We start from the raw sequence: 27502 nt of genomic DNA, 5'->3' as shown, positions 1-27502 counted from the left end.
AGACCTAAACGAGCCAATTAAAAAGTGATAAAAAGTTTTATTTTAAACCTTTAAATTCAAATGAAATTCGAGCAAAATTCGAATTATATACCGTTAGATGCGCCTCAAAATTCTGAGCTCAACGGTGTTTTACTTTTTCGAATTTGGGATACGGTTGGCCCGAAAATCATAATTTTACAAAAAACGGCTGGCCTCGACGGGCTAGGTCCGAATTTGGATCGGACTGGATCCAATCCATATGGTCCAAATTAATATGGATTTGGACTCAGTCCAAGACCCACATTAAGTAGAATCCGATCCAGCTTCAAATCCAAATGGATTTTGGATATGGATTTAGATCTTGGATTTGGATCCAAATCCAAAACACAGATCCAGTGAAATTAAAGTTTTAAAATCAGAATAAAGGTTTAAATTGAAGATATTTAATGTTCAAAAGACTCCCAAAGGAATAAGGTACCTTCTGAAATTTTTTGGATAATTATTAATTAATTATTTTATTATAAAAATTAAGAAATTCCGAAAATTTATTAGATAAAGGTAGCTAGGGTTTCTAGAGGAATCCATAGCTACTATGAAATAAAAAGAAAGTAAGTAATGTAGATAAAAAGGTAAGAAAATCAAAAGAGGTAAGTAAAAAGGAAAGGGTTTAGAAAAGTCGACAAAAATAGTGTAAAAAAATTTGGAAAGAGGGGTGGAGAAGGAAGTCTTCTCTCCAGCCCCTTTTTAGAAGAAACCAGAAAAGGGGGGGAACGTCACCCCCTATAGGGCCTATATAAACAAAAAAAACAAAGAAAGAGAAAGAAAGAAAGAAAGGGAGAGAGAAAGAAAGAAAGAGGGAAAGAGATAAAGGAGAGGAAGGAAGAAAAAAAAAAGAGGAAATCTACTTTCTTCTCCGATCATCCAACTCTTTTTCCGGTCCTTTTTGAACTTCAAAGCAAGGTACAGGTTTTCTCTTTTGATTCGGATGAGAAAAAGAGTATAAATCTGATTTAGGTGATGTTTTTGAAGGAATCTGAAAAATCAGATTTTTGTTTCCTATGGTTGGATTATGAAAAAAAAATCGAAGGATTTATAATTGTTTATGTGTTTTTCATATTTAAAACTAATTTCATGGTTTGAGCATGCTTTATATTCGATCGATGCACTCGTAAATATGTTTTTCCAAGCACATGTGCACAAATATATATATATATATATATATATATATATATATATATATATATATATATATATATATATATATATATATTGTTGCATGTGTCGGCTGGGCTGATCATTAGTACTTTAGAAAAAAAATATATATTTATAGGGGTTGATTGGTTGCAACTCAGCCCAGATGAAACAGTCGGCTAGGCAGAGCTGCATACTGCTCAGTCCCAACCGACTGGTTCGGCTAGGCCGAGCCCCCATCAAACTAAAAAAAGAAAAAAAATGTATGGATATGAGCCAAGTCCCTCTCGGAGAATTAATGTAAAACTGGTGGGTCTATGCATGTTTGGTGGAAGCTGTTAGTGCACATTACTAGGTGTTGGGGTGTTGCAAGATTAAAATCCAGTGGTTTGTTGTGTAACTGGCAGCATGACTGTCAATAAAACAATAAAGAATAGCATCTAGGCAGGTTCATGACTTGTTCAGCCCAGCCGAACTACACGTCGGCAGGGCAGATGCATATTCTGTCGAGCCCAGCCAGCCTGCTGCTCGATTGGGCAAATTCATGAAAGAGAATATAATATATACATGTGTACGTAAATCTGTACCGAAGCGGAGCAGATGGGCAGTCTGTCAGGCCTAGCTGAACTCGGCTCAGCTAAGCAGAGAAAGAAAGAAAAAAATTTGTTGTAAAAAAATGATATTTTTGGGATAGGAAGATCTTGTCTAGTCCTAGCTAACACAGTCAGCTGGGACAGAACAGTATGATGTCCAGTCGGCAGGTGTTGCTCCATATTTAGTATTTATGCATTGCAAAAATCAATTTGATATTATGTGAATTAAATTGCATGGTTTCATGTTGTAACGGGCTGAGGTCCCATGATGAGTTTCGCATGTTGAATTACAAATCAGATGTTGTGTTTTGTATGTTGATTTGCTAAACAAGTATAGTGAAATAAATAATTTTTTTGATAAAAAGAGAAAATAGTGTAATTAATGTTTTTCTTGGATATCCCTTCTTTAGTGTGGGAATCTTAGACTGCGGTTTTGGGGAACCGTGAGGATACTAAAACTTAGTGAACGTTTGTACCCCTGAACCCAACTAGGTGATTCACCTCCTGGCCGTGGTTTTAAAGAAATTTTGTCACTTTGCTTCGGGGTAATGTGTAGACACTAACTGTTGTTATTGGTATACCAAGAAAGTGACATTAGTGGATGTTGATTTTCCTAATGTCCCGACATTAGATGTAGATTTTTAATGTTGATGAATGGTATTGATTCCTGGTATCGATCGAGGGCCAAGTGTGAGACCTAGTAATAAAATATGAATTGTGTGTTAAGCTACAACTGAGAACTTAACTTGAACTCGGAAATTTGTTATACTTGTTTTGTAATATTTACGGGTTTTAATAAAAGTAGAATTAAAATTGTATCATTTAATAGGGACATGCATACAAAAGAAAATTTCTGATAATATCTTAATAAGTTATTCATGTATGTAAATTGATTTCATGCATATTTGTTGCTTTGCATTAGATCATGCATCTTTATGTGATATATGGTGTTACATGATTATTGCTCATAAATGCATGAATGATTGTTCAAATTACATGCTAGTGTTATATTTTCTCTAAAATATTCTTGAATCTAATTTATAATCTTTTTAGTTATTTGATTCATTAGAAGAATTTGTACGCAAGATCTATGATTCTAACACCTTATATTTTATGTTTTTCACAGCCGCTGATGAGTGATGAGACAGGCTGCTACTGCGAGCTACGGGGACCACAGGACTACTGGACATTCTACTTGAGACAGAGTGGTACATATTTTTGTTCTATTTGTCTTTCATTTGCTTATTGTCATTAAACCTTATTGATTGATAAATAAATTTATTTTGGGTTAGAAAATGGTGGTATAAGCTACCTTGCAGTTGTAGTTGTATTATGACGGTAAGACTCCAAGGTCTCTGGGTTTGTTTCTGCAAATGTTTAAAAAAATCACTTTTTCACGGGTATGAGTTGGAGTCATTACAGCTTTGATATCAAAGCACACCACAAAATCTTACATTTTCACCATTTTTGTGTACCAAAATTTCCTTTTGGTAAGTTGAGCCTTATCCAAAATGTCAGCAAGTCACATCTCATGCTCAGACACTTTTTTTTTAGGAATGTGTTTAAATTTCTTATGATGAAATATAAAAATAACTTAACTTGAATTCCTTTTTGGTGTACATTAGGAATTTTGATATGATTATATTGTTACAATTGAGATAAGATCAATCCTAAGAGCTAGGTCGAGGAGACAAAAAGAGCATTCCATGTCTTGCCTATGCCCGAGGACAGAAAGACGGACTTTGGCACGTATCAGCTGAAGGGCAATGCCAAAAAGTGGTAGGATACCCTGCAACGGGTGAAATATGATGGAGTGGATGTTATCCCCTGAGAGGTTTTCAGGAAGGAGTTCCTAGAAGCGTACTTCCCACCTATGCACAGGAACGTATGCAATAGCAGTTCCTCGAGTTGGCTCAGAGAACCATGAGTTTGGTGGACTGCATCACCAAATTTAGGAGTTGAGAGCGCTACTGCCCGAACCTCTTTGCTCATGAAAAGGCGAGGGAAACCAAGTATGTTCACGGACTAAAGGACGAACTCTGAGTTCGCGTGATGATGAGTCGCCCCACTACCCTCAGTGATGCTATCGAGTCTATATCTGTCCTCAATGAGGAGTGGGAGAGGTTCCAAGGTGGATCGCAAAAGAATGGTGGCAATGGAGGCAACACTAGTGGCGGAACAAGGAAGAACCCACCTACAGGCGGCAAGGCACAAGTGGGTAAAAGGCAGAGGACTCATCAGGGACGTCAGCAGGGTCGACCCTAGCAGAGACAGCAGCAAGGGGAGACTCCATTTGTGGTCAGTAATGCAACAAGAGCTATCCTTAAGGCTCTTGTCCAATGTTCAAGGGACTCTGTTATCAGTGCCAGCAGTCTGGCCATATCGCTACCTATTGTCTGAACAAGTCGACGACTTAAGGAGGACAGCAACAGCAGCAGGTATAATGGAAGACTAATGGGAGGGTATACATTGCCACACAGGGCGATCAGGTTGACCTGATCGAAGGTATTTTCTTAGTTGTTGATCATTATGCTCATGTGATGTTTGATTCGGGTGTTACCCCAGCTTTATATCTGCATCGTTTGTGAGCTTGCTTGATATTGTGTCATCTAGCCTCGAGAAGACGCTTGAAGTGATGCCCCCGATGGGCACATCTTCTTGTGAGAAATACTTTTCTGCAATTCGTGTGGTTATCGAGGGGCATAAGTTGTTTGCCGACCTGGTCATCCTAGATATGAATTTTTATGATGTCATTCTAGGTATGGACAGGTTGTTCAGACACAATGCTACCCTCCAGTGTCAAGGAAAGAAAGTTTGGTTAGAGCACCCTGATTTCTCAGCATTAAAGATTTCTAAGTACCACAAGCAGAGTTGCATGGTGTTCTTGGCCAGTGTATTCACGAAAGATAGTCAGGCGATACCCTTGAAACAGTTGAACGTAGTTCGAGAGTTTCCAGATATCTTTCTCGATGACTTGCCGAGTTTGCCACCTCACAGAGAGATCGAGTTCTCGATCGAGTTAGTGCCTGGCATGGCACCAGTAGAGCTAGTGGAGCTCAAGAAGCAGCTGCAGGAGCTTCTTGACAAAAGCTTTATCAGATCGAATGTGTCCCCTTGGAGTGCATTGATTCTCTTTGTCAAGAAGAAGGATGGGTCCATGCGGCTCTGTATTGACTACCGCATGTTGAACCAGGTAACGGTGAAGAATAAGTATCCTTTGCCTAAGATCAATGATTTATTTGACCACTTGAGAAAGGCAAAGGTGTTCTCAAATATAGACCTTCGATCCGGGTACCATCAGCTGCAGATCAGGGTGAAAGATATTCCGAAGACCGGATTCAGGTTCAGATACTGGCATTATGAGTTCCTGGTGATATCCTTTGTACTCACTAATGCCCCTACAACATTTATGGAGCTCATTAATCGGGTCTTCAATTTGTGGCCGGACTCTTTTGTCATCATGTTCATCGATGACATTTTTATCTACTCGGAAAGCGTGAAGGACCACTGAGAGCATTTGCGGATCATATTGCAGACATTGAGAGAACATCAGCTTTATGCTAAGTTCTCGAAGTGCGAGTTTTGGCTCGACAGAGTGATATTTTTCGGTCACGTGATCTCTGCAAAGGGTGTTGAGGTTGATTCAGCCAAGGTGGAGGCAGTATTGTCATGGGAGCAGCCGAAGTGAGTTACAGAGATCAAGAATTTCTTGGGATTGGCGAGCTACTACCGTCGATTCATCCAGGACTTCTCACGTATCGCTACCCCGATGACTCGATTACTGCAGAAGGGGGTGATGTTTGATTGGTCATCTCGGTGCGAGAAGAGCTTTCAGGAGCTGAAGAGGAGGTTGACGGTTGACCACGGCCCCAGTTTTGACTTTGCCTTCTGAGACAGGTGGATTCTAGTGTACAACGATGCTTCAGAGACCAAATTAGTTGTGTTCTTATACAGCACGGAAAGGTCATCGTGTACGCTTCTCGACAACTCAAGGTATATGAAAAGAATTACCCCACACACGACTTAGAGCTAACAACGATTGTATTCATATTGAAAATCTGGCATCACTACCTATATGGGGAGCAGTTCGAGGTCCTTTCCGATCACAAGAGCCTCAAGTATATATTCACATAATGTGATTTTAATTTGAGGCAACGAAGGTGGTTGGAGTTCTTGAAGGACTACGACTTCTCCATCGCCTACCACCCCGGTAACGCGAATGTAGTGGCAGATGCGCTTAGCAGGAAGGCGTCAGTCACAGTGGCCAGTTTGATAGGGCGCAGCTGGGATCTAATTGAGGAATTTGTTAGATGATAGCTGTTTGCAGACGATTCTGGATGCATCCTTTGTGCTGGGATACAGACGTGGCCTGAGATTATAGACTGTATTGAGGAGCTCCAGTTAGCCAATCCGAACATCGAGAAGTTGTGTGTGAGCGCCCAGAAGCCAGATGCACAGTTTTGCCATGAGGAGGATGGGACCATCATGTTCGGAGACAGATGGTAGGTCCCGAAGGCACTGCGAGAGGAGCTGATGAGCGAGGCTCATAAGTTGAGATACTTTGTTCACCCTCGTTCCACTAAGATGTTTAAGGATCTTCAGCGGACTTAATGTGGAATGGGATGAAGCAAGACATCGCAGAGTTCGTGTCTGGTGTCTCACCTGCCAGCAGGTGCAGATCGAGCACCAGAGGCCTGGGGTACTACTTCAACCACTAGATATCCTAAAGTGAAAGTGAGATGATATTTTGACGGACTTCATCGTAGGGCTTCCGAGGACCCGTCGTCAGCATGATGTCATTTGGGTGATAGTAGACATATTGACGAAGAGTACCCACTTTCTATCGATCAGGATTAGTCAAAGTTTGGACAGCTTAGCACACTTGTACATGGACGAGATAGTCCGACTTCACGAGGTGTCGTGTAAGATCGAGACTCTCATTTTATATATCAATTTTAGCGCTAGTTGCATAAGGCCCTGGGTACCACGTTGAAGTTCAGCACGGCTTTCCACCCACAGACAAACGAACAGACAGAGCATACGATACAAACACTCGAGGATATGCGGAGAGCATGCACTTATGAATGAGCATGAGACTGAGATAGCATGTGAAGCTTGCAGAGTTCTCGTACAACAACAGTTACCATGTAGTATCAGTATGGCCATGTACGAAGCTCTGTATGGCAGACCATGCAGATCCCCAGTATGCTAGGATGAGGTCGAAATGAGAGCACTAGAGTCTCCAGAGGACATCCAACACTACTCAGACCAGGTGCGATTAATCCGGCAAAGGTTGGTCACAGCACAGATCAGGTAGAAGAGCTATGCCGATCAACGGCATAGGGAGCTCAGCTTTGATGTGGGCGATCATTTGTCTGTACGGATCTTACCTATGAAGAGTGTCTTCTGGTTCGAGAAGGTGAAGTTAAGTCCTCGGTATGTCGGACCCTTCGAGATTCTTGAGCATGTTGGTAAGACCACGTACTGTGTGGCACTTCCTCAGTTTCCGTAGATTCACGTCTTTTACGTCTCGATGTTAAGGAAGTATGTGCCTGACCCCTCACATGTGATTCACTATGAGGCGATCGAGGTACAACCTGACTTGACGACAGATGAGAGGTCGGTGGAGATTATGGATCACCAGGAGAGGACACTACGCAGTAGGACAATCCCGTTCGTGAAAGTGTGTCGGCAACATCACGGACTAGAACGAATGCACCTGGGAGCCCGATGCGGATATGTGTGAGCACTACCCACACCTATTCGGTATGTTCTAATTTTGTGGACGAAATTCTTTTAAGGGGGTAGGGATGTAATATCGTGTATTTTATACTTAATCGAATTTAGAGACTTCTGAAAATTTGTCTAAGTGTAGAAGCAAAATTGATAAACCATCGATATTAGGAATGTGATATTTGAGTCTAGGCTTCGCCCAGGTCTCATCAACAAGACCTAAATGAGCCAATTAAAAGATGATAAAAAGTTTTATGTTTAACCTTTAAAATCAAGCGAAATTTGAGTTAAATTTGAGCGAATTTGAGAGGCGAAATTCGAATTATATACCGTTAGATGCGCCTCAGAATTTTGAGCTCAACAGTGTTTTACTTTACTGAATTCGGGTCGAAGACCCATATTAAGTAGAATCCGATCCAGCTTAAAATCCAAGTGGATTTTGGATATGGAGTTAGATCTTGGATCCAGATCCATATCCAAAACCCATATCCAATGAAATTAAAGTTTTAAAATCAGAATAAATGTTTAAATTGAAGATATTTAATGTTAAAAAGTCTCCTAGAGGGATAAGGTACCTTATGAAAAATTTTGAGTAATTATTAATTAATTATTTTATTATAAAAATTAAGAAATTCAAAAAATTTATTAGATAAGGGTAGCTAGGGTTTCTAGAGGAATCCATAGCTACTATAAAATAAAAAGGAAATAATTAAGGTAGATAAAAAGGTAAGAAAATCAAAAGAGGTAAGTAAAAAAGAAAGGGTTTAGAAAAGTCAATAAAAATAGTGTAAAAAAATTTGGAAAGAAGGGTGGAGAAGGAAGTCCTCTCTCCAATCCCTTTTTAGAAGAAACTAGAAAAGGGGGGGTCACCCCCTATAGAGCCTATATAAACAAAAAAAAAAGAAAGAGAAGGAAAAAGAATGAAAAAAAGGGAGAGAGAAAGAAAGAAGAAAAACATAAAGGAGAGGAAGGAAGAGACAAGGAGGAGGAGATCTACTTTCTTCTCCGATCATTCAACTCTTTTTCCGGTCCTTTTCGAACTTTAAAGCAAGGTACAGGTTTTCTCTTTTGATTCGGATGAGAAAAAGAGCACAAATCTGATTTAAGTACGGGTTTTTAAAGGAATACAAAAAATAGGATTTTGGTTTCCTATGGTTGGATTATGAAAAAAAATCGGAGGATTTATAGTAGTTTATGTGTTTTTCAGATTTAAAACTAATTTCATGGTTTGAGCATGCTTTATATTCGATCGATGCACACGTAAATATGTTTTTTCATGCATATGTGCATAAATCTATATATATATATAAGGTGCTGTTTATCATAGTCGTAGCTGCGGTCTGGGCCAGATTCGACCCAGACCGGGCCTGCGGTGGCATTATTTATTTATATATATATATATATATATATATATATATATATATATATATATATATATATATATATATATATATATATATATATATATATATATATATATATATATATATATATATATATATATATATATATATCAGTCAGCTGGGCAAGTGCATGTAGTGCACAGCCCCAATGGACTGTGTCGTCTGGGCTGGTCATAAGTACTTTAGAAAATATATATGTATATATTTATAGGGGCTGATTGGTTGCAACTCAGCCGAGCTGAAACAGTTAGCTAGACAGAGCTGCCTACTGCTCAGTCCCAGCCGACTGGTTCGGCTGGGCCGAGCCCCCATCAAACTAACAAAAAAAAGAAAAAAAAATGTATGAATATGGGCTGAGTCTCTGTCAGAGAACTAATGTAAAACTGGTGGGGCTCTGCGTGTTTGGTGGAAGTTGTTAGAGAACGTTACTAGGTGTTGAGGTGTTGCAAGATCAAAACCCAGTGGTTTCTTGTGTAACTGGCAGCATGCCTCTCAATAAAACAATAAAGAATAGCATCTGGACAGGTTCATGACTTGTTCAGGCCCAGCCGAACTGCAGCTCAGCTGGGCAGATGCATATTCTGTCGAATCTAACCGGCCTGCTGCTCGGCTGGGCAGATTCATGAAAGAGAATATAATATACACAGGTGTATGTAAATCTGTACCGAAGTGGGGCAGATGGGCAGTCTGTCAGCCCCAGCCGAACTCGGCTCGGCTGAGCAAAGAAAGAAAAAAAAATCTGTTGTACAAAAAAAAATGATATTTTTAGGACAGGACAATGTTGTCCGGTCCCAACTGACACAGTCAGCTGGGACAGAACAGTATGTTGTTCAGTCCCAGCCGACTGGTTTGGCTGGGGTTAGAAAAGAGTTGTGGACTGATTTACAAAGTCCAAGTTCGTGCATGGTAAATAAGTTGATTTACAGTCTAAATATTCAGAATTTGTACTTGCTACATGTTTAGACTTTGACATATTAAATACTAAGATATATGGACGTTGAATGTGCAGATTTACATATGTCTAGATTTATATACATGTGCAGATTTACATGTATATTCAGATTTACATTTTCAAGATCACTGCACCTTGGATGTTCATGATTTTTGTCTAGATTCATATATGATGGATGATCATGATTGGGTTCAGTTTTACATGCTAAAATGCGCACATTTATGGCCAGAATTACATGTGCTAATAGTACAGATTCTATACATGAAAAATGGTAGATTGATACATGTGAAACATGCAGAAGTGTATGTCCGGACATGTTCAAATTTTTGTATATTCATAATGGACTGATATGCATGTTTGCATATGAGTATTAGAACGTACTCATGTGTCTACCAATGCTGTCCCGCGTGCGAGGAGCATGACTTGGACCCGATGGGTGAGTTTTGCACACCGAGCTTGCCGAAATGGCAAAAAAGAATTTTAGGTCATGCATGATTATGACCTTTAATATGTTGTTTACATACATATGCATAAAATGAAAATGTAAAACCTGAAATTTTGGTTTTGTTGTTGCACTTCATGATCACGTGAATGTTCGCATATCGAATATGAGATGAATCATGAAAAGAAAGTTGTATTTTTACAATCATGTGATCATATGCATGTGAAATTTGTTATTCATGTACATTCTTGGTTAGTGTGTATGAATGTGCATTTGAGAGTATATTGAATGACCACCATAAGTGGTATGCTCATGGTATTTTTTCATTAGATGCATCGATGGTCAAAAGTGGACCACAGTAGGTCGTGTGGGCCTCGAGCAGGTGTTGCACCATATTTAGTATTTATGCATCGCAAAAATCAGTTTTATATTATGTGAATTAAATTGCATTGTTTCATGTTGTAATGTGTTGAGGTCCCATGATGAGTTTTGCATGTTGAATTGTGAAGCAGATGTTATTGTGTTTTGTATGTTATTTGCAAAACAAGTATCGTGAAATAAATCATTCTTTTGATAAAAAGAGAAAACAATGTAATTAATGTTTTAACTATATATACCTTCTTCAGAGTGAGAATCCTGAAGTGCGGTTTTGGGAAACCATGATGACACTAAAACTCTGTGTACATTTATACCCCTGAACCCAACTAGGTGGTTTACCTCCCGGCCACAGTTTTAAAGAGATTCCGTCACTTTGCCTGGGAGTGGTGTATAGACACATCTGTTGTTATTGGTATATCAAGAAAGTAGCATTAGTGGATGTTGATTTTCATAATGTCCTGATATTAGATGTTGATTTCTAATGTTCCGATTGATGGTGTTGATTCCTGATATCGGTCGAGGGCCAAAAGTGAGACCCAGTAAGAAAAAATATGAATTGTGTGTTAAGCTACAACTGGAAACCTAACTCGAACTTGAAAATTTGTTGTACCATTTTTTAGTATATGCAAGTTTTAATTAAAGTGAAAGTAAAATTATGTGCATTTAATAGTGACATGCATACAAAAGAAAAACTATGATAATAACTTAATAAGTTGTCCATGCATGTATATTGATTCCATGCATATTTACTGTTTTGCATTAGATTATGCATCTTTACTACTTTCTTTCATGTGATATGTGGTGTTGCATGATTATTGCTCATAAATGCACGAATGATTGTTCAGATTACGTGCTAGTATTATATTTTCTCTAAAATGCTGCTTGAATCTAATTTATGGTATTTTTACTTATTTGATTCATTAGAGGAATTCGTACACAGGATCTATGATTCTGACACCCTACATTTTATGTTTTTCAATCACTAATGAGTGATGAAACAAGCTGCTAATGCGAGTTACGGGGACCACAGGACTACTGGATATTCTACTTGGGACAGAGTGACTCCATCTTTTTGTTCTACTTGTCTTTCATTTGCTTATTGTCATTAAACCTTATTGATTGATAAATAAAGTTATTTTAAGTTGGAAAATAGTGGTATAAGCTCCCTTGTGGTTATAGTTGTGTTATGACTGTAAGACTCCAGGGTCTCTGGGTTTGTTTTCGCAACTATTTTAAAAAAAAATCCACTTTTTCCATGGGTAGTTGGGGTCGTTACATTTCAAGGGCTTCAAAAATAAACAGCCTACAATGTACCTTTATGACTCAAGATATCATATTTTTACATCGAAAAAACATGATCCAAAGTTTGATCTTTAGCAAACAAACAATGTTGAATACATCTATTTGGTTGGATTAAGTTGATACAGCTTGAACCTATGATTTTCAATTCAATAGTTTTGTACCTTCATTAGTATCAAATATAAACCCATACATATATAATATTCGGTGCTATTGAAGGCACATAATACAAATCACCTTTTTATATTTTTTAATTTTTTTTGTACATCGAACCTTATGGATGTGATGTACAAGGTTTGTTTATTAGAAAATGGGTTTTGAACAGGATTTTAAGGGATTCAAAAATCAACGGCCCACAATGCACTAAAATTTCACGACTCCACCACTGATCACTATAACCATCCAAAACCTTAGCTCAATATGAAATCAAGAAAAGGGGATATTCTTTTTCAGTTTCATTAATTGGGTGTTGGTAACCCAGTTCGGCAAGCAGTTGTTTAAACTTTAAACCTACCAGGCAAGTTAAATTACTAATTCAAAAATCATCAATTTATTTGTTCAGTCCAAAATCATTATGCATTAATCAGACATTGCAGTTATTACCATATTTTAATATTAAAATACATGTGTCAAGCCCTCAGTTATTATAAGCTTTTTAGATAGGTGGGAAGTGCGCTCCAACCAAACTTGCTTCAGAAGTGCGATATTCCTTACTTCTGAAACTTGATAAGAATGTTGATGCTTCCACGCTTCTCCGATACTTCTCACATGCTTCATCCATTCTTCCTACATGCTTCTCATATGTCAAACACTTTTTCTCGTGTTTTCTATGTGCTTTCTCTCATGCTTCTCACTCACTTTCCATGTGCTTTCGCTAAATTATTAACCATTATTTTTAGATTTTAACAAAAATTTAACTCACCGAAGACATGGCATTGGATAGAAATGATTGGAGGAGAAGGATTCATGTGGAAGACCCAGAATGATTTTCTTTTTTGGTTCATATCGCCGACCCCAATTGTTTTGGGATGAAGGCGTAGTTGTTGTTGTTGTTGTAACAAAAATTTAACTCTTACATTAAAATATCATGAAATTTAAGAATGTCACTTTTATTTTAGTTTTTATTTGCTTTTCATTCTATTCAAATATTGCTTCCTTTTCAACTCCCATTTCACTTTCAAATCAATTCCTCAATTCTAGCTTCCTCGCTTCCGCTTCCTGTATTGTTTCTTGCATGTGCTTCCTAGTCTAGCAACCTTGGCCAAGCTATGCATTGCCATAAATGCAATAGAAGAAGCAAACAGCCGATAGTTCTACAGCATGTATCATGGGACCATTCACAAAAAACCCAATTTTCTTTCCTTCAAGCAAAAAAATCATTAGGCTTTATTTATCGACTTCTTTTTTTTTTGTGTGTGTGTGTGTGTCTGTGTGTGCAAATTGGCCCCTAAAAACACTTGGCTTAGGCAACAAATTGATCCATTTAGTACGACCAAGTTCAAAATAAGATGGATTTACATGAAAACATTCACTAACCAAAAAAAGTGCATCAGTCAAGTAAAGTGTCTAATGAAGAACCTTTTGCACAAATCCCAAAAAAAACAAGCCAATAACTACTAGACGAGTTAGAGGATACATCGGAAAGTACAGGATAATATAAATGGCAAGCAAAACCTTTTAAACGTACATCAAACTTATGGAATTTGATTAATGAAGCATACCTTCCTCAGTAACAAGTGAAATTATACTATCTGACACATTTTGCAGCACGCTGTCACACATGGAGAGGATCCCAATCAAACATAATTTATAGTTGCATTGTCACAATGGAAAATAAAATTATTTGGTATAACTTCCCAAGAAAACACATTAAACTCACCCCCCACCACTCCAAGGATCTAATAGTCCATTTGTGAAAATAATATTGCTGCCAAAGTGTCTCAAATCTCTCCTTATGTCCTATACAATAAACGAATAAGCCAGTTAGTGGGTTGATATTGAACAAATAAGATATGTATCTTTTGTTTGTGTGCATGCAGATGTGCTTGTAGCCTTGTACATGTGTCTATTGTTGGACGCAATGACCTTGGATAGTCTTCCTCAAAGATATCAATGTAGAATCCTTACCAGTTTTATATGCCAAATTTAATATTGTGAACATTATGTGGTTCACATAGATTAGGAGGTATACACAGATAAATCACACAATATCTTACAGTTTGTAACATGCTTTCTGTATATATAAATATGAATTATATAAACATAAGTATAAATATAACTATATGTGTGTGTGTGCAAGCACTAACCAACTTGGGTATGGACCATTTTAGCTTTTCAATGTTTTATTACCTGTCTCATAAATCTTTAGAGGAGAATATTTACTAAATTAGGATTTTTTAATGTTTAAACAAGTTTTTATAAAAATCTAAAAATTCATGGACCATATTACACCAAAACTTTGTAATAGAAAAAACATCCAACCCAGATAAGTGTAAATTTCCATTAAAAGTAGTATACAAGGGGACACAACACAGGGGTATGTTGGAGTATCTATGTGACATAGATGGTTGCTTTCTATATAACCTATTTGAAAGTAAAGCAATTAAATGCTATTAGATGTTGTATACGTGCTCAGTTTAGAAGGACGAGAAAAACTGAGTTTTGGCTGACATTATTAAATGAAGTTACTAAAGACAGGCATATTTAGACAAACAGGCCAAATTTGATACAATTTACTTACATGACCACCAAATTCAGTAGTTATCCATTTAGGCCTTGGGCGGATGCCATATGTCTTAATGCATTCGTCTTCGTATGCATCATAATTAAAACTGTAAGGGGGAAACATGCTGCTTTCTTCATTGCTGGACATGGGCATAACCATCTCAGTGCAAGCCTGTCAAAGGTAATTGAACTAAATGATACTCTATGATCTAATTTAGAATTAACTAAAAGATTGAAAAGCCAAAAATATGTCTACAGCCAAAATACCTGCCAATTCCAGCCATCCATTCCATGAGGATCATCACGTATATCAAAGCAATCAATGGATCCAGTATAATTATAATAAATACTAATTCCTCCAAATATACGTTCTAGAATACCTGTCCCATCAGGGTAGCTGTCAATTGTTTTGCAAACCTGGTAAAAAAATAAAAAATAGAAAGGGTACACATTTGTTAGAATCGTGCTGAAAATTAAAGCATGAAAGAAGAAATATAACAGTGTTTCATTGAACAACAATCATTTAATCTGAAGACAAGTGGCCTCTGATCAGGATTGACCAACTTTTAATGGAGATACCTAGATGAAAACAGAAAAATAATATGTTCAAAAGTTTGCAACATGGGGCTCAGATAACAACATTACATGTTACATTATTTTCAGTTGCTTGCTTCTTCAGTATCTTGTTTAAGATCCAAATACTGTGAAAAACTTTACAACCATCAAAATTTGATTAAATCAGAATATGCAGTAAAGTGGAGTTCTGGATACATGACTGAATGGCTTAGATACTCAGTTTAGCCTGATACGAATCAGGATTCGTGTTATTCCCACTTAAGTTGGAGCAAATATCATGGGAGAGATGAGGCTCAACATCCCAATGCTTGATTTCTTGCCAGACCTCATCCAAAACATGCCAGAATCTCAGGTATAGGTTTTTTCCCTTAAATTTTGATTTTATCTTTCAAAACCTAATATTTACTTTTAATCAACAAAAAAAAAAGGTTTTGCTTAAAACTCCAGGGTTTTTAAACCAAGACTTTTATCTCTCGACTTGATGTTCTATACATTTCTAACTGATTTAGTTATTTAAGACTTTTTTTATAGTTCATAACTTCATATATACATGTGTGTGTTCATGTGCCTAGATTTCCAAGGTCCGATATGCACCATATCCTTGTCTGACACTGAAACATCTCAGTTTCCTAGTAACAAGGGAGAGATCTCATGTAGCCTAGTTCAGCTTATACCCTTTCTAAAGGGACACCCAATTAAATCCTATAAACATATATGAAGGATTATGAACATATTGAAGGGTGCAAAATATCTAGACTTTTATCTTAATGTACTCCCTTCTCTCCGTTAAAAAAGTGTATATACATATAAATATACTTATATATAATATATTTATAAATTATTTATATTTTTTTCTTTTTTTTTTCTTTTTTCTTTATTTATTTTGTCTTTTTTAGGCTGTCTAAACTCGAACTAGCCAATTTTTTTTAATAGAGCAGTTGACTAGCTCCAACGACTCTTTTGGAGCCTTCTAAAGGCTCCTCTCTCCCTCTCTCATGTATATAAATAGGGGTAACTTCTTTCTCATTGTATCAATGCTTCTTAAGCATTTTATGTAAATGAAATAAAGTTTATTATTTTTCTTTTGAGTTCTCTCATTTGTGCCCTTTTGTGGGTTATGATTAAAGTGTCTTTGATAGACACTTGTTGCAAGCATTTGTCCTTTTGTGGAAGATCCTCATTTCCTTACATGATATCAAAGCTTGGAAGATTCTAGATCTTGGAAAGTTGTTGCCTCATTTTTCATGTCATTCTAGCAAGAAGTTGATTTGTCTCCTTGTTTGTGATTCAAGTGCTCTTGTACCTACATGGTTGAAGAAAGAAGTGGTTTGAAGGATCGTTGACTACTTAAAGATCGTGATTGTGCTCTTCCTCCTTCTTTCGCACAAATTTTCATCTTTTTTCTTTTTTTTCTCATCTTTTTGTCTTCTTCACCCTTGTAAGAATGGATGACAATGATAAAGTCACCATCATGCTCGTAAAACTAAATGATTCAATTATGTGATGTAAGCTTCAATTATGAAGCACCATATTTGGGAGAAGGGGTTGTGGGGCTTAGTAGATGGTTCCGATTCGAAACCAAAACTAATTCTCAAAAAAATTGAAAATGAAAAAGAGGTACCTCTCATGGAATGAGAGAAAACTAAGGCATTCGCTACATATGAGAAAAAGTGAAAAGAATGGAGGATAGGCATGCCAAGATCATATATTGGCTAATTAATAACGTACATGACAAGAAATGCTCTAGTCTTGCAAAATTTGAGCATGCCAATAAAGCTTGAGAATATCTTAGAAATATGTATTCCCTTAAAGACATTGCACATGTATGCAATTTATAAGACAAGGTGTGAACTATGACCCAAAGACACAAAAGTATTAGAGAATACTATAATGAGTTGTCTGAACTTTGAGAATAGTTGGTCCGAACTTTGAGAATAGTTGGCTCTTCTTGAGCTAAAATGACATTCTCCCAAGGATATCGAGTTTCGCCAAAAACAACTTGAAATGGAATATTTTTATCAATTTGTAAATGGTTTGTGGCCAAAATTTGAAACAACCAAATCGGGCCTTCTACATAGAGAAAAAGTTCCCTCTATTGTTGACACTATTGAAGAATTAATTATGAAGAGAAATAGGTTAAAAAAGAATACTTCAAAGAATAAAGAAGATTTTGTTCTACCCATATCTAGACCGAGGAACTATATGCGCACTTATAGACCACCTCATTTCGGTAGACAAAGCAATGATTATGACAAAAGGAAAGTGATTTGTCATCATTGTCATGAACTGGGATATTATAGACCTTAATGTCCTAAATTAAAGAGAATAGATGAAAAAAAGTTGCATCTATAGGTTCATCACAAGAATCAAAAGACTAAGTCAATCAAGATGCACCTGTATCTATGGCACAACTAATGAAAATCCTTCAACCTATTCTCAAATGAGCATTTTCCTCAACGTAAGCCTCAACAAGAGCAATTGTTTCATTCTTTTCTGATCCCAGTAACTTTCCTTGGCTTCTTGACTCTGGTACTTACTTTCATATGACCCCAAATAATAATAGTTTGTCTGAATGTCATAATAATAACTCAAGTGTGTCAAATGTTTTAACAGTCGATGGTACATCTCTTGAAATAAAAAAAAATAGAAAATTTCAAAAAAATTCAAAACTCTAAAAAACATTTATCCCAAAAGTTAGATATATTCTCAAATTAAATCTAAATCTTTTATATGTCTCTCAAATATTTGATTATGGGTAAAACATCTCCTTCTCTTCTCATGGTTGTTGGGTAAAGGATCGTCAGTCAGGGAACCTGATTGTGGAAGGTCATAGAGAAAGACTCTACTATATAGATTTTTTTGAATTACCCATGAATGTTTTTTGTTATAATGTTCAGAAATTAGATTTGGATCTATGGCACAAAAGACTTGGCCATCCTCGTATATCCAAAATCCAACACTTTCCAAGTTTAGGAAAATTTTGCTTGTAAAGATTGTATTCTTGGTAAAATAAAGAGATTACCATTTCATGATAGAACTTTTGTTTCATCTAAACCACTTGAGTTAATACATTCAAATTTTTGGGGTCTCGTACTAGTCATATCAAAAGGTGGATATATATATATGTAACTTTTGTTGATGATTTCTCTAGGCATGCTTGGTTCTACTTCCTTAAACATAAATTAGAGGTCTTTTTGTATTTTTAAACATTTCACCAAATGGCTAAAAAAACTCAAAATGATATTTTCATTCTTTTCATCGACTCAGGGGAAGAATTTTTGTCAAAAGAATTTAAACATTATCTCCATCTACATAGCATCACACATCAAAGATCGTGCCCTCACACAATACAACAAAATGGTTTGACCGAACGAAAACACCAACACATTATGGAAACTATTAGGACCTTATTGATAGCAAATCAAATACCAAAAGATTTTGCGCTGAAGCAATCCTAACTGCTACCTATCTCATTAACTGAATGTCATCTTCTTGGAAAAATATAACTTCAATTGAAAAACTTGTTAAATTATCTCATGATTACTCTACGTCAGTGTTTTAAAACTCGCCGAGTCAACACATTGACTCGGCTCGGCTCGCCCCTCCAGCGAGTCAACCCAGCAAGGCAAACTCGATTTGCCAAAACTCGGGCTTGACTCGGCTTGACTCGGCCTGACTCGGCTTGACTCGGACGAGTTTTGGGATGTTTGAAATTTGTTTTTTGAGTTTCAAATTACAGTTTCAAAATATATAAGTACATATATTTTAACAAGGGTTACCCCCAGATTTTGTATAAAAAAGAAAATAAAAATCATTTAAAGATAAAAAAGCATTTAAATCCATAGAATAAAATCACCATGTTGTTCGAACTACTGTTCACCTTGTGTTATCAACTTATTCTAGCAAAATATTTTAAAAAAATGATTCTCACTATATATGGCGGGTCAACTGTGCCTATGGGAAGTCACATTTAGGTTTCATCATCCATTTGTTATGTGAACAAGCATTGTACATATTCAAATATTAGTAGTCTTTTTATAGTTGTGCCATTAATATATTTCCTGCATAGTTTTATACATGAGAAAATTGCTTATTTATGTTGATATTGGGCATTTTGTAAACTTTCAATATGCACATATATCCCTGTTTTACATTTATGGATTTGTTAGAGGGAATTAAAACTTTTAAAACAAGCTAGCATATATGATTGGCCATTTTAGGAACCTTAGGTAGTAGCAGACTGAACTCATGGTGACCAAATCCTCTAATTCAAGTCATGAATTAGTCAAAGTGCTTGTATAGATATCAAATTCAATTATTCAAGCAAACCTCTATAGCTCTTTGCAGTTGTTTTTATATTCTTACAGACATTTGGAGACTATGTTTACTCAAAAACATGGTTTCAGACAAATTATATATTGTTTTTCTTTTAAAATCAAAAGTTAACAAAACCCGGTCCGAGTCACCGAGTTGACCCGCCGAGTCACGAGTCAATAAAGAACGAGTCGAGTTCCGAGTCACGGGTTTTAAAACCTTGCTCTACGTTAAGAGTTTTTGAATGCAAATGTTTTGTCTTTTCTAACAAGAATGATAAACTTTCTTCTCATGCCATTCCTTGTGCTTTTTTATGTTATCAAATAACCAAAAAGGCTATAGGTGTTTTGATGTTAAAAATGAAAAATTGTATGTATCAAGAAATGTATGCTTCTTGAAAAAGGAAAGTTTTTTTTTATTTTGAAAAGGCCAAGTAACTGAATATTCTTTTTTGATAGATTTGAATTTGAAGTCTGATAGATGTGACTATGAATGCGACCTTGACGATGATCAAGATATTATAGATACATAACATAATGTAATTAATGAAGAACAAACCCATAGGGACACCAATTGTTTACAATACTCAAGACGTAGGGAATCCAATCTTCCATGTGCATTGAAAAAATATTCAGAAGTACAAACCAAAAAGTCATCCGGAGACTCTAAACCTCCCGATAAATTTGTGACTTACGAATCATTTTCTCTCACATATAAGACATTCATTGCATTGATACACTCGTATATCTATGTCACATGGGTGCGGGTGCGGGTGCAGGTGTGGGGGTGTGGCACTTTCAAAAAACTTGGGTGCGGGGGTGCGGCAAAAATATAAAAATATATATATATATATATATGTATATATATAGTCCAAAAGTTGGACAAAAATGACCCTGTGTGCGTTGTCTGCACCCAGGGTCAGGTTGACCGCATCGGGTGCGGGTGCGGCACCTAGTTGAAGAGTCCCTGTGACATAGTCGTATATAGAATCTTCATCCTATACTCAAGTCAAAGAACATATAGAATGGGTAGAACCGTAGAAGTCATGAAGGCAGAATTAGAAGGCTTAGAAAAAAGCTAACACTTGGATTATTCAAGATATTCTACAAGGAAAGAAACATATAGGTTATAGGTGGGTTTATAAGATTAAAACCAAGAGTGATGAAACTCTTAAAAAATATAAGGCCAGATTAATGGTCAAGGGGTATTCTTAAGAGTATGGCATAGATTACAAAAAACTTTTACTCCAGTTGCCAAGATAACCGCAGTTAGGACCTTAATAGCCTTAGTCTCTGTTAGAAAATGACTTATATTTCAAATGGATGTCAAAATTGTTTTTCTCAATGGAAACCTAGTTGAAGAAGTATATATGAAGGCACCACCTGGTATAAGTATTTCTAAAGGTAAAGTTCTTCGTTTAGAAAAAGCTCTTTATGGTTTTAAACAGGCACTAAAAGCCTGGTATAACAGGTTTAGTCATGTTATGCTCCATATTGGATTCAAAAATTACCTGGCCGACACTGCTTTGTTTATTAAGATTTCTGATGCAGTGATTATTATTTTTTTTCTTTATGTGGATGACATGATCATCACTGGAGGAGACAAACAGGGAGTTGAAAACATTAAAAAGCTTCTTAAAAAATATTTTGAAATGACTGATTTAGGTTTATTGAGATATTTTTTAGGAATTGAAGTTGCTTATTTCTCTCGAGGTTATTTATTATTTCAATCTAAGTTTGCTTTTGATATTGTTTTCAGGTCAGGATTCACATATGATAAGAAAGTAGATACTCCAGAAGTTGTCAACACCAAAATGATAATTGATGATGGAGAACCTCCTGAAGATCATACTCCTTACAGACAGCTTATTGGAGCACTTTACTATCTCTCTATTACTAGACCTGATATAGCAAACGTTGTACAAACAACTAATTAATTTCAGCATACTCTCACTTTTGTTCACATGAGAGTCGTTTTGAGCATTATTAGATACATTAAGTCTTTTCTTTCACAAGGTCTTCTTATTTGCTGCATCTTCATTATATTTAATTGCTTATATTGATGTTGACCGGGGAGGTGATCCTAATAACAGGCAGTCAACCACTGGTTTTTGTGTTTTCTTAGGTGAATCCTTAATTTCGTGGCGGTGCAAAAAGCAGCAAAAGGTCTCTCTTTTGTCAACCGAAATTAAATACCGAGTCATGGCCACCACAACAATAGAAGTAGTTTGGCTTAGAAAACTGTTGGCTGACATGGGAGTTGAAGTGACAAAAGTCTCAAGCATGTGTTGTGACAACAAGAGTGCGATCTACATTGTAATCAACCGAACATTTCATGTACACACCAAACATATCAAAATGGATTATCACTATGTGAGAGAGGAGTATCTACATAGAACCATTGATCTGCTTTATGTTACATCACAATACCAATTAGCAGATTTTTTAACCAAACCTCTCGTTGCTCCTAGATTTCATTTCCTCTTAAACAAACTTTTGTTCATTGTACCGTAAGCTTGAGGGGGAGTGTTAAAAAGTGTATATACATATAAATAAAATTATATATAATATATTTATATATTCTTTTTCTTTTTCTTTTTCTTTTTCTTTTTCTTTATTTATTTTTTATCTTTTTTAGGTTGTCTAGTTCATATTGAACTAGACTCAAACTAGTCAAACTTTTTTACTAGTTTGAATAGTCATTAGAGCTAGTCCAACGGATACAAATAGAGTTGTTGGACTAGCTCCAATGACTCTTTTGGAGCCTTCTAAAGGCTCCTCTCTCCCTTTCTCTCATGTATATAAATAGGGGTAACTCCCCTCTCATTGTATCAATGCTTCTTAAGCATTTTATGTGAATGAAATAAAGTTTATTATTTTTCTCTTGAGTTCTCTCATTTGTGGCCTTTTGTGGGTTATGATTAAAGTGTCGTTGATAGACATGTGTTGCAAGCATTTGTGCTTTTGTGGAAGATCCTCATTTCCTTACACTCTCGTGATAAACTGGATTTGCAACTTTATGGACAGCAAGACTGTGAATTTAACTTGGGTAATTTTCAAATGACCACCAAACTTTTGGTCCTAATTAATATATCCACCAAAGCTTTCGCATCCGTCAAATACCCCAAATATTTTAACAAGGGCTAAACAAATAGCCCAATGAATTAACTCCCATGAAACCCGACATGTTGAACTGACCAATCTATTATTATAAAAGTAACTAAAGTCCATTTTAGTTCAACACTTTACCACATTCTTGTTTTGACTTTTTATGTTTCCAATAATAAACATGATCTGCAAATAAAAACCCAGTTTTACTCTAATAATCTTCGACACTCAAAATAGTGAACATTTGGCATGTTGTAAACTATGTCACACGGACTCGGCTAGGGAGGCGCCGCACCTGAGTCGACACGCCCCGACACGAGTGCGGACACGGGTGCGGCTTCGGACATGGCCCAGACTCGGTCAACACCGAGTCGGACTCGGTCAACGAGTCGAGGCCGAGTCCGTCCTTTTTTTGGACTCGGTCAACATTGACTGAGTCCAAAAATGTCCATTTTTAGGGCAAAAAAAATTAATTTTTATATATATATATTTTTTTTAAAAATATATAACCAGATTGTGCAACTGCACAGTCACTGCATTGCACAGTCTGTGACTGTGCACAGTCACAGACTGCATTGCACAGTCTGTGCAACTGTTAACGTATACAGCAAGATATTTGGTACTCACTTGGAATGTTATCAGCATCAAGACGCATGATCTTAGCCGTGTCCCCTAATGGGCTATAGCCGACTTATTATTGTTATATATATATATATATATATATATATATATATTTTAAAATATATATATATAGCCGAGTCCCCATGTCCAAAATTTTTGAAATTACGCCGCACCCGTGTCGCACCCGCACCCATGTGACATAGGTTGTAAAGGTAGAAAAACAAATTTATATTGAGCAAAAGGAAAAATTATGTATACCTTTCTTTGGCAAAAGTTTGGGTGTCATTTGAAAAATGCAAAAACTTTGGTGCATATATTAATTAAGATAATAAGTTTGGTGGACATCTGAAAATTACACATTTAACTTGCATCAAGAAAGTAGAGGTCTCAACCAAGACATTCACATGCACTATTAGCAATAGGCAATATTAACCCTCTGCACTTGACCCTGCCACTACATTCTATTTTTCCTTACCAAGCAAAGTTACTTTCTGCCAACAACCACACTAGCTGAATGCAAGCCTTTTTCTGGCCCCATCAACATGAGTACAAATAACAACCTCATGATGATCGAGGTTCAAAAGTAAACCACACCTTCCAGGATTTTGATCAACTACCCTACAATCCAGCAAATAACTTTCAAATGATGAGCCAAAGAGCATCTATTCTTTAGTCATGAAACATAGATAGGTGAGCAAGGGTCACGTCTATAAGCATTCGTGCAAGTCAAAATTTCAATGTCATTTATAGTTTCACTCTCTATCATCAAGATTTTGAAAATTTTCTGTGTGAGAATCAATAAGCCTAGCTCCCTGGCAATCCACATTCTTGAAATAGATGACATACTTTCTTTGAGAAATAGTCTCATTTCTTGAATCTTGAAATTTCTGTTCATAAAAGTGCCTTAATGCTTCCAAATCTTTAATGTCAAGATTGCCATTAAGGTGATTTTTGACTCATGGATCCTCTCGACATTATTGACAAAAGATGCACAACGGGTAGCCAATTAATACTGCCCATTGGTTAAAAGGACTTATAATTCAAACTAGTAGAACTTTGTTTTCAAGAGACAACTTGCATAGAGGTAATGGATGTGCCACATACTTCTAATCCTTAACTTTTTACAAGACAATAAATTATTCACTTCCAACATCTTTCAAATTATAAACATGTTGAGATCAAATTCTGAAGGGAGTTAAACCAGGCCATGAAGAAGATACACCAGCTACAAAAATTCCCAAGCTTAGCCATTGTAAAAGGAACTAACCTCCTTTATTGGATTTGCTGGCAAAGGCATCAGAAAGTTTGCTGGATAGGGATAATTTACCATAGCCAAATAGCTGTAGGCAGAGCTTAACCAATCTGCCAAATCCTGGGATCTATTTAGATTCCTGATAGTTACATAATGGTTCATTAGTTTAGAATCAGAACAAAATAAAAGTATTGCACAACGCACTTGTAAAAGATTTCAAATAAATGTTGCAGAAATTGATCCAACAGACCAGCATAAGTTAAAGCTTCTGCTCAGATTAGCCAAGCCTTCACTTGTTTGCCCCAACTGTTCAAGAATATTCCAGGACTCTTTTATAGTTCTAAAGCAGCTCAAACTTTCCCTCTGCATTATGAAGAAAAACAAAAGTTCAAAGAACAAGAAACAGATCATTAGCAACCATACAGGATATATAACTGGAACATGGAATATAAGAAACTTAGAGCCAGAATTTCATTACTCTGAAATCATTGGACACAATATCATAAAAATTTTGTGATGGCACAATATCCTGAAATTGCAATATAGGTGCAGATGAAGAAAGGGCTCCAACGACAATGTGTGGATATTTCATCCTCATCCAAGCAGCCAACACTGTTTCAAAATTCAAATTAAAGCAAAACATAAGTGGACAATATACAAACACACATAGACATATATGTACATGCATGCATCTCTTATAAAGAAGAAAATAGCAGTCAGTGTATTTAGTTCCAGAACTGTGTGACCTATGTCATATTAAAAGATATGGACCAAGTAAAAGTTTTGATGCATGCAGCAAATAATTTAGAAGTCTTACTTCCTCCATAAGAACCCCCAAATAAGATTACAGGACATGCTTCAGCAGAAAAGTTTTGTTTCAGGTCAATAATTAGAGTTGCAAAGTCAGCAAGAGCTTGCTCAGCAGTAAGATAAGACAAAGTATCAATATTCTGGTATGCTCTCTCTCTGCTTACAAAGGGCATGGATTTGCCATAATAACGGTGCTGCAAATTAATCGAATTTTTGAAGTCAGAACACGAAAGTAAACATTGAAGCAGAATAACAACATATATAGCATGTTAGCATACTTCATTCTCATCTAAGTTGTGGTCTAATAGCATATCATGACCAAAGTTGCCAACAAAGGAACCGGAATCGAGAAGCAATGCAGGAAGTGGAAGGGAGAAAAGATGGGTTTATAAGTACATATGAAGCGGGAAGCAAGAAGTTAATAGGAAACATTTAATAAGTTTAATAAGAAATTCATTTAGAATTGCATAAAATTTTAAGAAACCATAGAAAATATACTTTTGCTTAAGGTATAATTTTCAATCTAATTAAACTACGTCAACCATGATAGTGTTATTATAGGAACCACAACTCATTAATTATGTAAATAGATTGTTTTTTACTGAAAATTCATTTCTAATGCTGAAAATCTGATGTCCTTGAAAGCAAGCTTCCCATGATAGAGAACCGAGTTTCAGAAGCACTTAGTTTCCAACTTTGAAAGTCAGCTTCTCAAGACAGGTAGAAGCTTCCAGTAACCATGATCATGACTGTCAGTGTTATGATTTCTTTCAAAAAAAAAAGACTGTCAGTGTTATGAAGTGTCGCATGTTCTTTCTAAAATATTTGTACAGTAGTGTACATTAGCTATTCTTTATTTCTTTAGGATTATCTTATATAGTTCTAAAGATAATTATCTCACTTAAAAAACCATAAAATTACCCTTTCTCTAGAGCAACAAGATATAGCTCTTCTTCCACTTGTTCTCCCCAGTTGCATACTAGATCAATTCATATAATCATGTAGCTGAAAATCAAGACTGTGACCTTATATTTTCTTCTTGCTGCTGACATTGGCCTCATGTCATTTGTCCATACACTTCCTCTAAAAAAAGAGACGCTGTAAACTAAGTAATTGTTTCAGTAGAACTTCTTCCTATACGGTTCACGCTTCATCTCTAGTAATTCCTACACCCTTGGTTTCTAGATTCTCTTTATGAACAAATGACCATCGTATTTAGCTTAGTTAATAACGAATCTGCGCTGATGAACAATTGGACTAGATCCCACAGAATGGTTGTTCACCACGTCACAGCAACTGATCGAAATTTAACCAACTAAAAAACCATTCACAAACTTTTCCATCCACATCAAACCTTTCATCATTAAGCTCAATCCTTCAGTCCAATGGACACCATATCTCCTACACCCAAATTAGCAGTTCGTCCTGTCAATCTTCTTCGACGCAAATAACTCGATTTTCACCCAAAAACTATTTGTTTGAGTCAATGGGTTAGTTCAATCCAAGACTTGTATTCACAAGGTTGTTTCCAATGGCATCCAAACCAAAACACGAGTGTATCGGTTCTATGCCGAATCACTCGGCATATAGCTCCTCAAATATGGGTACAAGTGATCACAAACAACAGCAAACAGCAGCATGGGGAACTTGTACATCTAAGTAGCAACCGAACTCACCTCGGCGAAAACAAGCATGGCGCCGAACCGTGGGGCGATGTCCCACATGAGGCCCGTGTTCTCCGCGAACCACTCGATATCACCCTCGTTGCCGCAGTAGAAGAAGATGGGTCCCATCCTAAGCGATCCCGACCAGTGGTGGTGGTCGATGAGGTACCTCTGCTGGAAGGTTGGGTGCTCCAGCTGCTTGAAGCTGAAGTGATCGACCGTCTGCGTGAAGTATCGGCTTTCGTACCGGTAATTCATCGTTGGGACGTGCGGACTCGGCGGGTTCGGCCACCATGACTTCCAGAAGGGAGGACGAAGGGTCACTGCTTCGGATGGGGAGTGGAAGTAATGGAGGAAAGAGAGGAGGAAATGAATGAGAATGGGTGTCATTCTCCCTCTATCCATGGATTCCTTCTTCCCTCTCTTGACGATTGGCATTTCCCTTGGGCTGCCTTTTTTTTTTC

The 27502-nt window shown here is 36.6% G+C and overlaps 1 protein-coding gene across 1 annotated transcript in view; it reads right to left on the bottom strand.

Moving 5' to 3' along the window:
- LOC149821221 (uncharacterized) overlaps window positions 1–27502 on the bottom strand; it is a 28721-nt gene extending 1219 nt beyond the window's left edge. Inside the window, exons 1-9 of the mRNA XM_089982535.1 lie at window positions 27051–27502; window positions 25382–25568; window positions 25043–25176; window positions 24815–24927; window positions 24580–24703; window positions 14962–15111; window positions 14711–14866; window positions 13850–13929; window positions 13692–13741 (exon numbers count right to left, since the gene is read on the bottom strand). Coding sequence (XP_089838661.1) covers window positions 13692–13741; window positions 13850–13929; window positions 14711–14866; window positions 14962–15111; window positions 24580–24703; window positions 24815–24927; window positions 25043–25176; window positions 25382–25568; window positions 27051–27476 — 1420 coding nt within the window. The 5' untranslated portion in view covers window positions 27477–27502. The remainder of the gene's footprint in view (window positions 1–13691; window positions 13742–13849; window positions 13930–14710; window positions 14867–14961; window positions 15112–24579; window positions 24704–24814; window positions 24928–25042; window positions 25177–25381; window positions 25569–27050) is intronic.

Source organism: Nuphar pumila, chromosome 12 (assembly GCF_984573655.1).
Source record: "Nuphar pumila chromosome 12, dmNupPumi1.hap1.1, whole genome shotgun sequence".
In the NCBI taxonomy this organism is placed as follows: Eukaryota; Viridiplantae; Streptophyta; class Magnoliopsida; order Nymphaeales; family Nymphaeaceae; genus Nuphar; species Nuphar pumila.
This window is presented reverse-complemented; position numbering and strand designations above follow the sequence as displayed.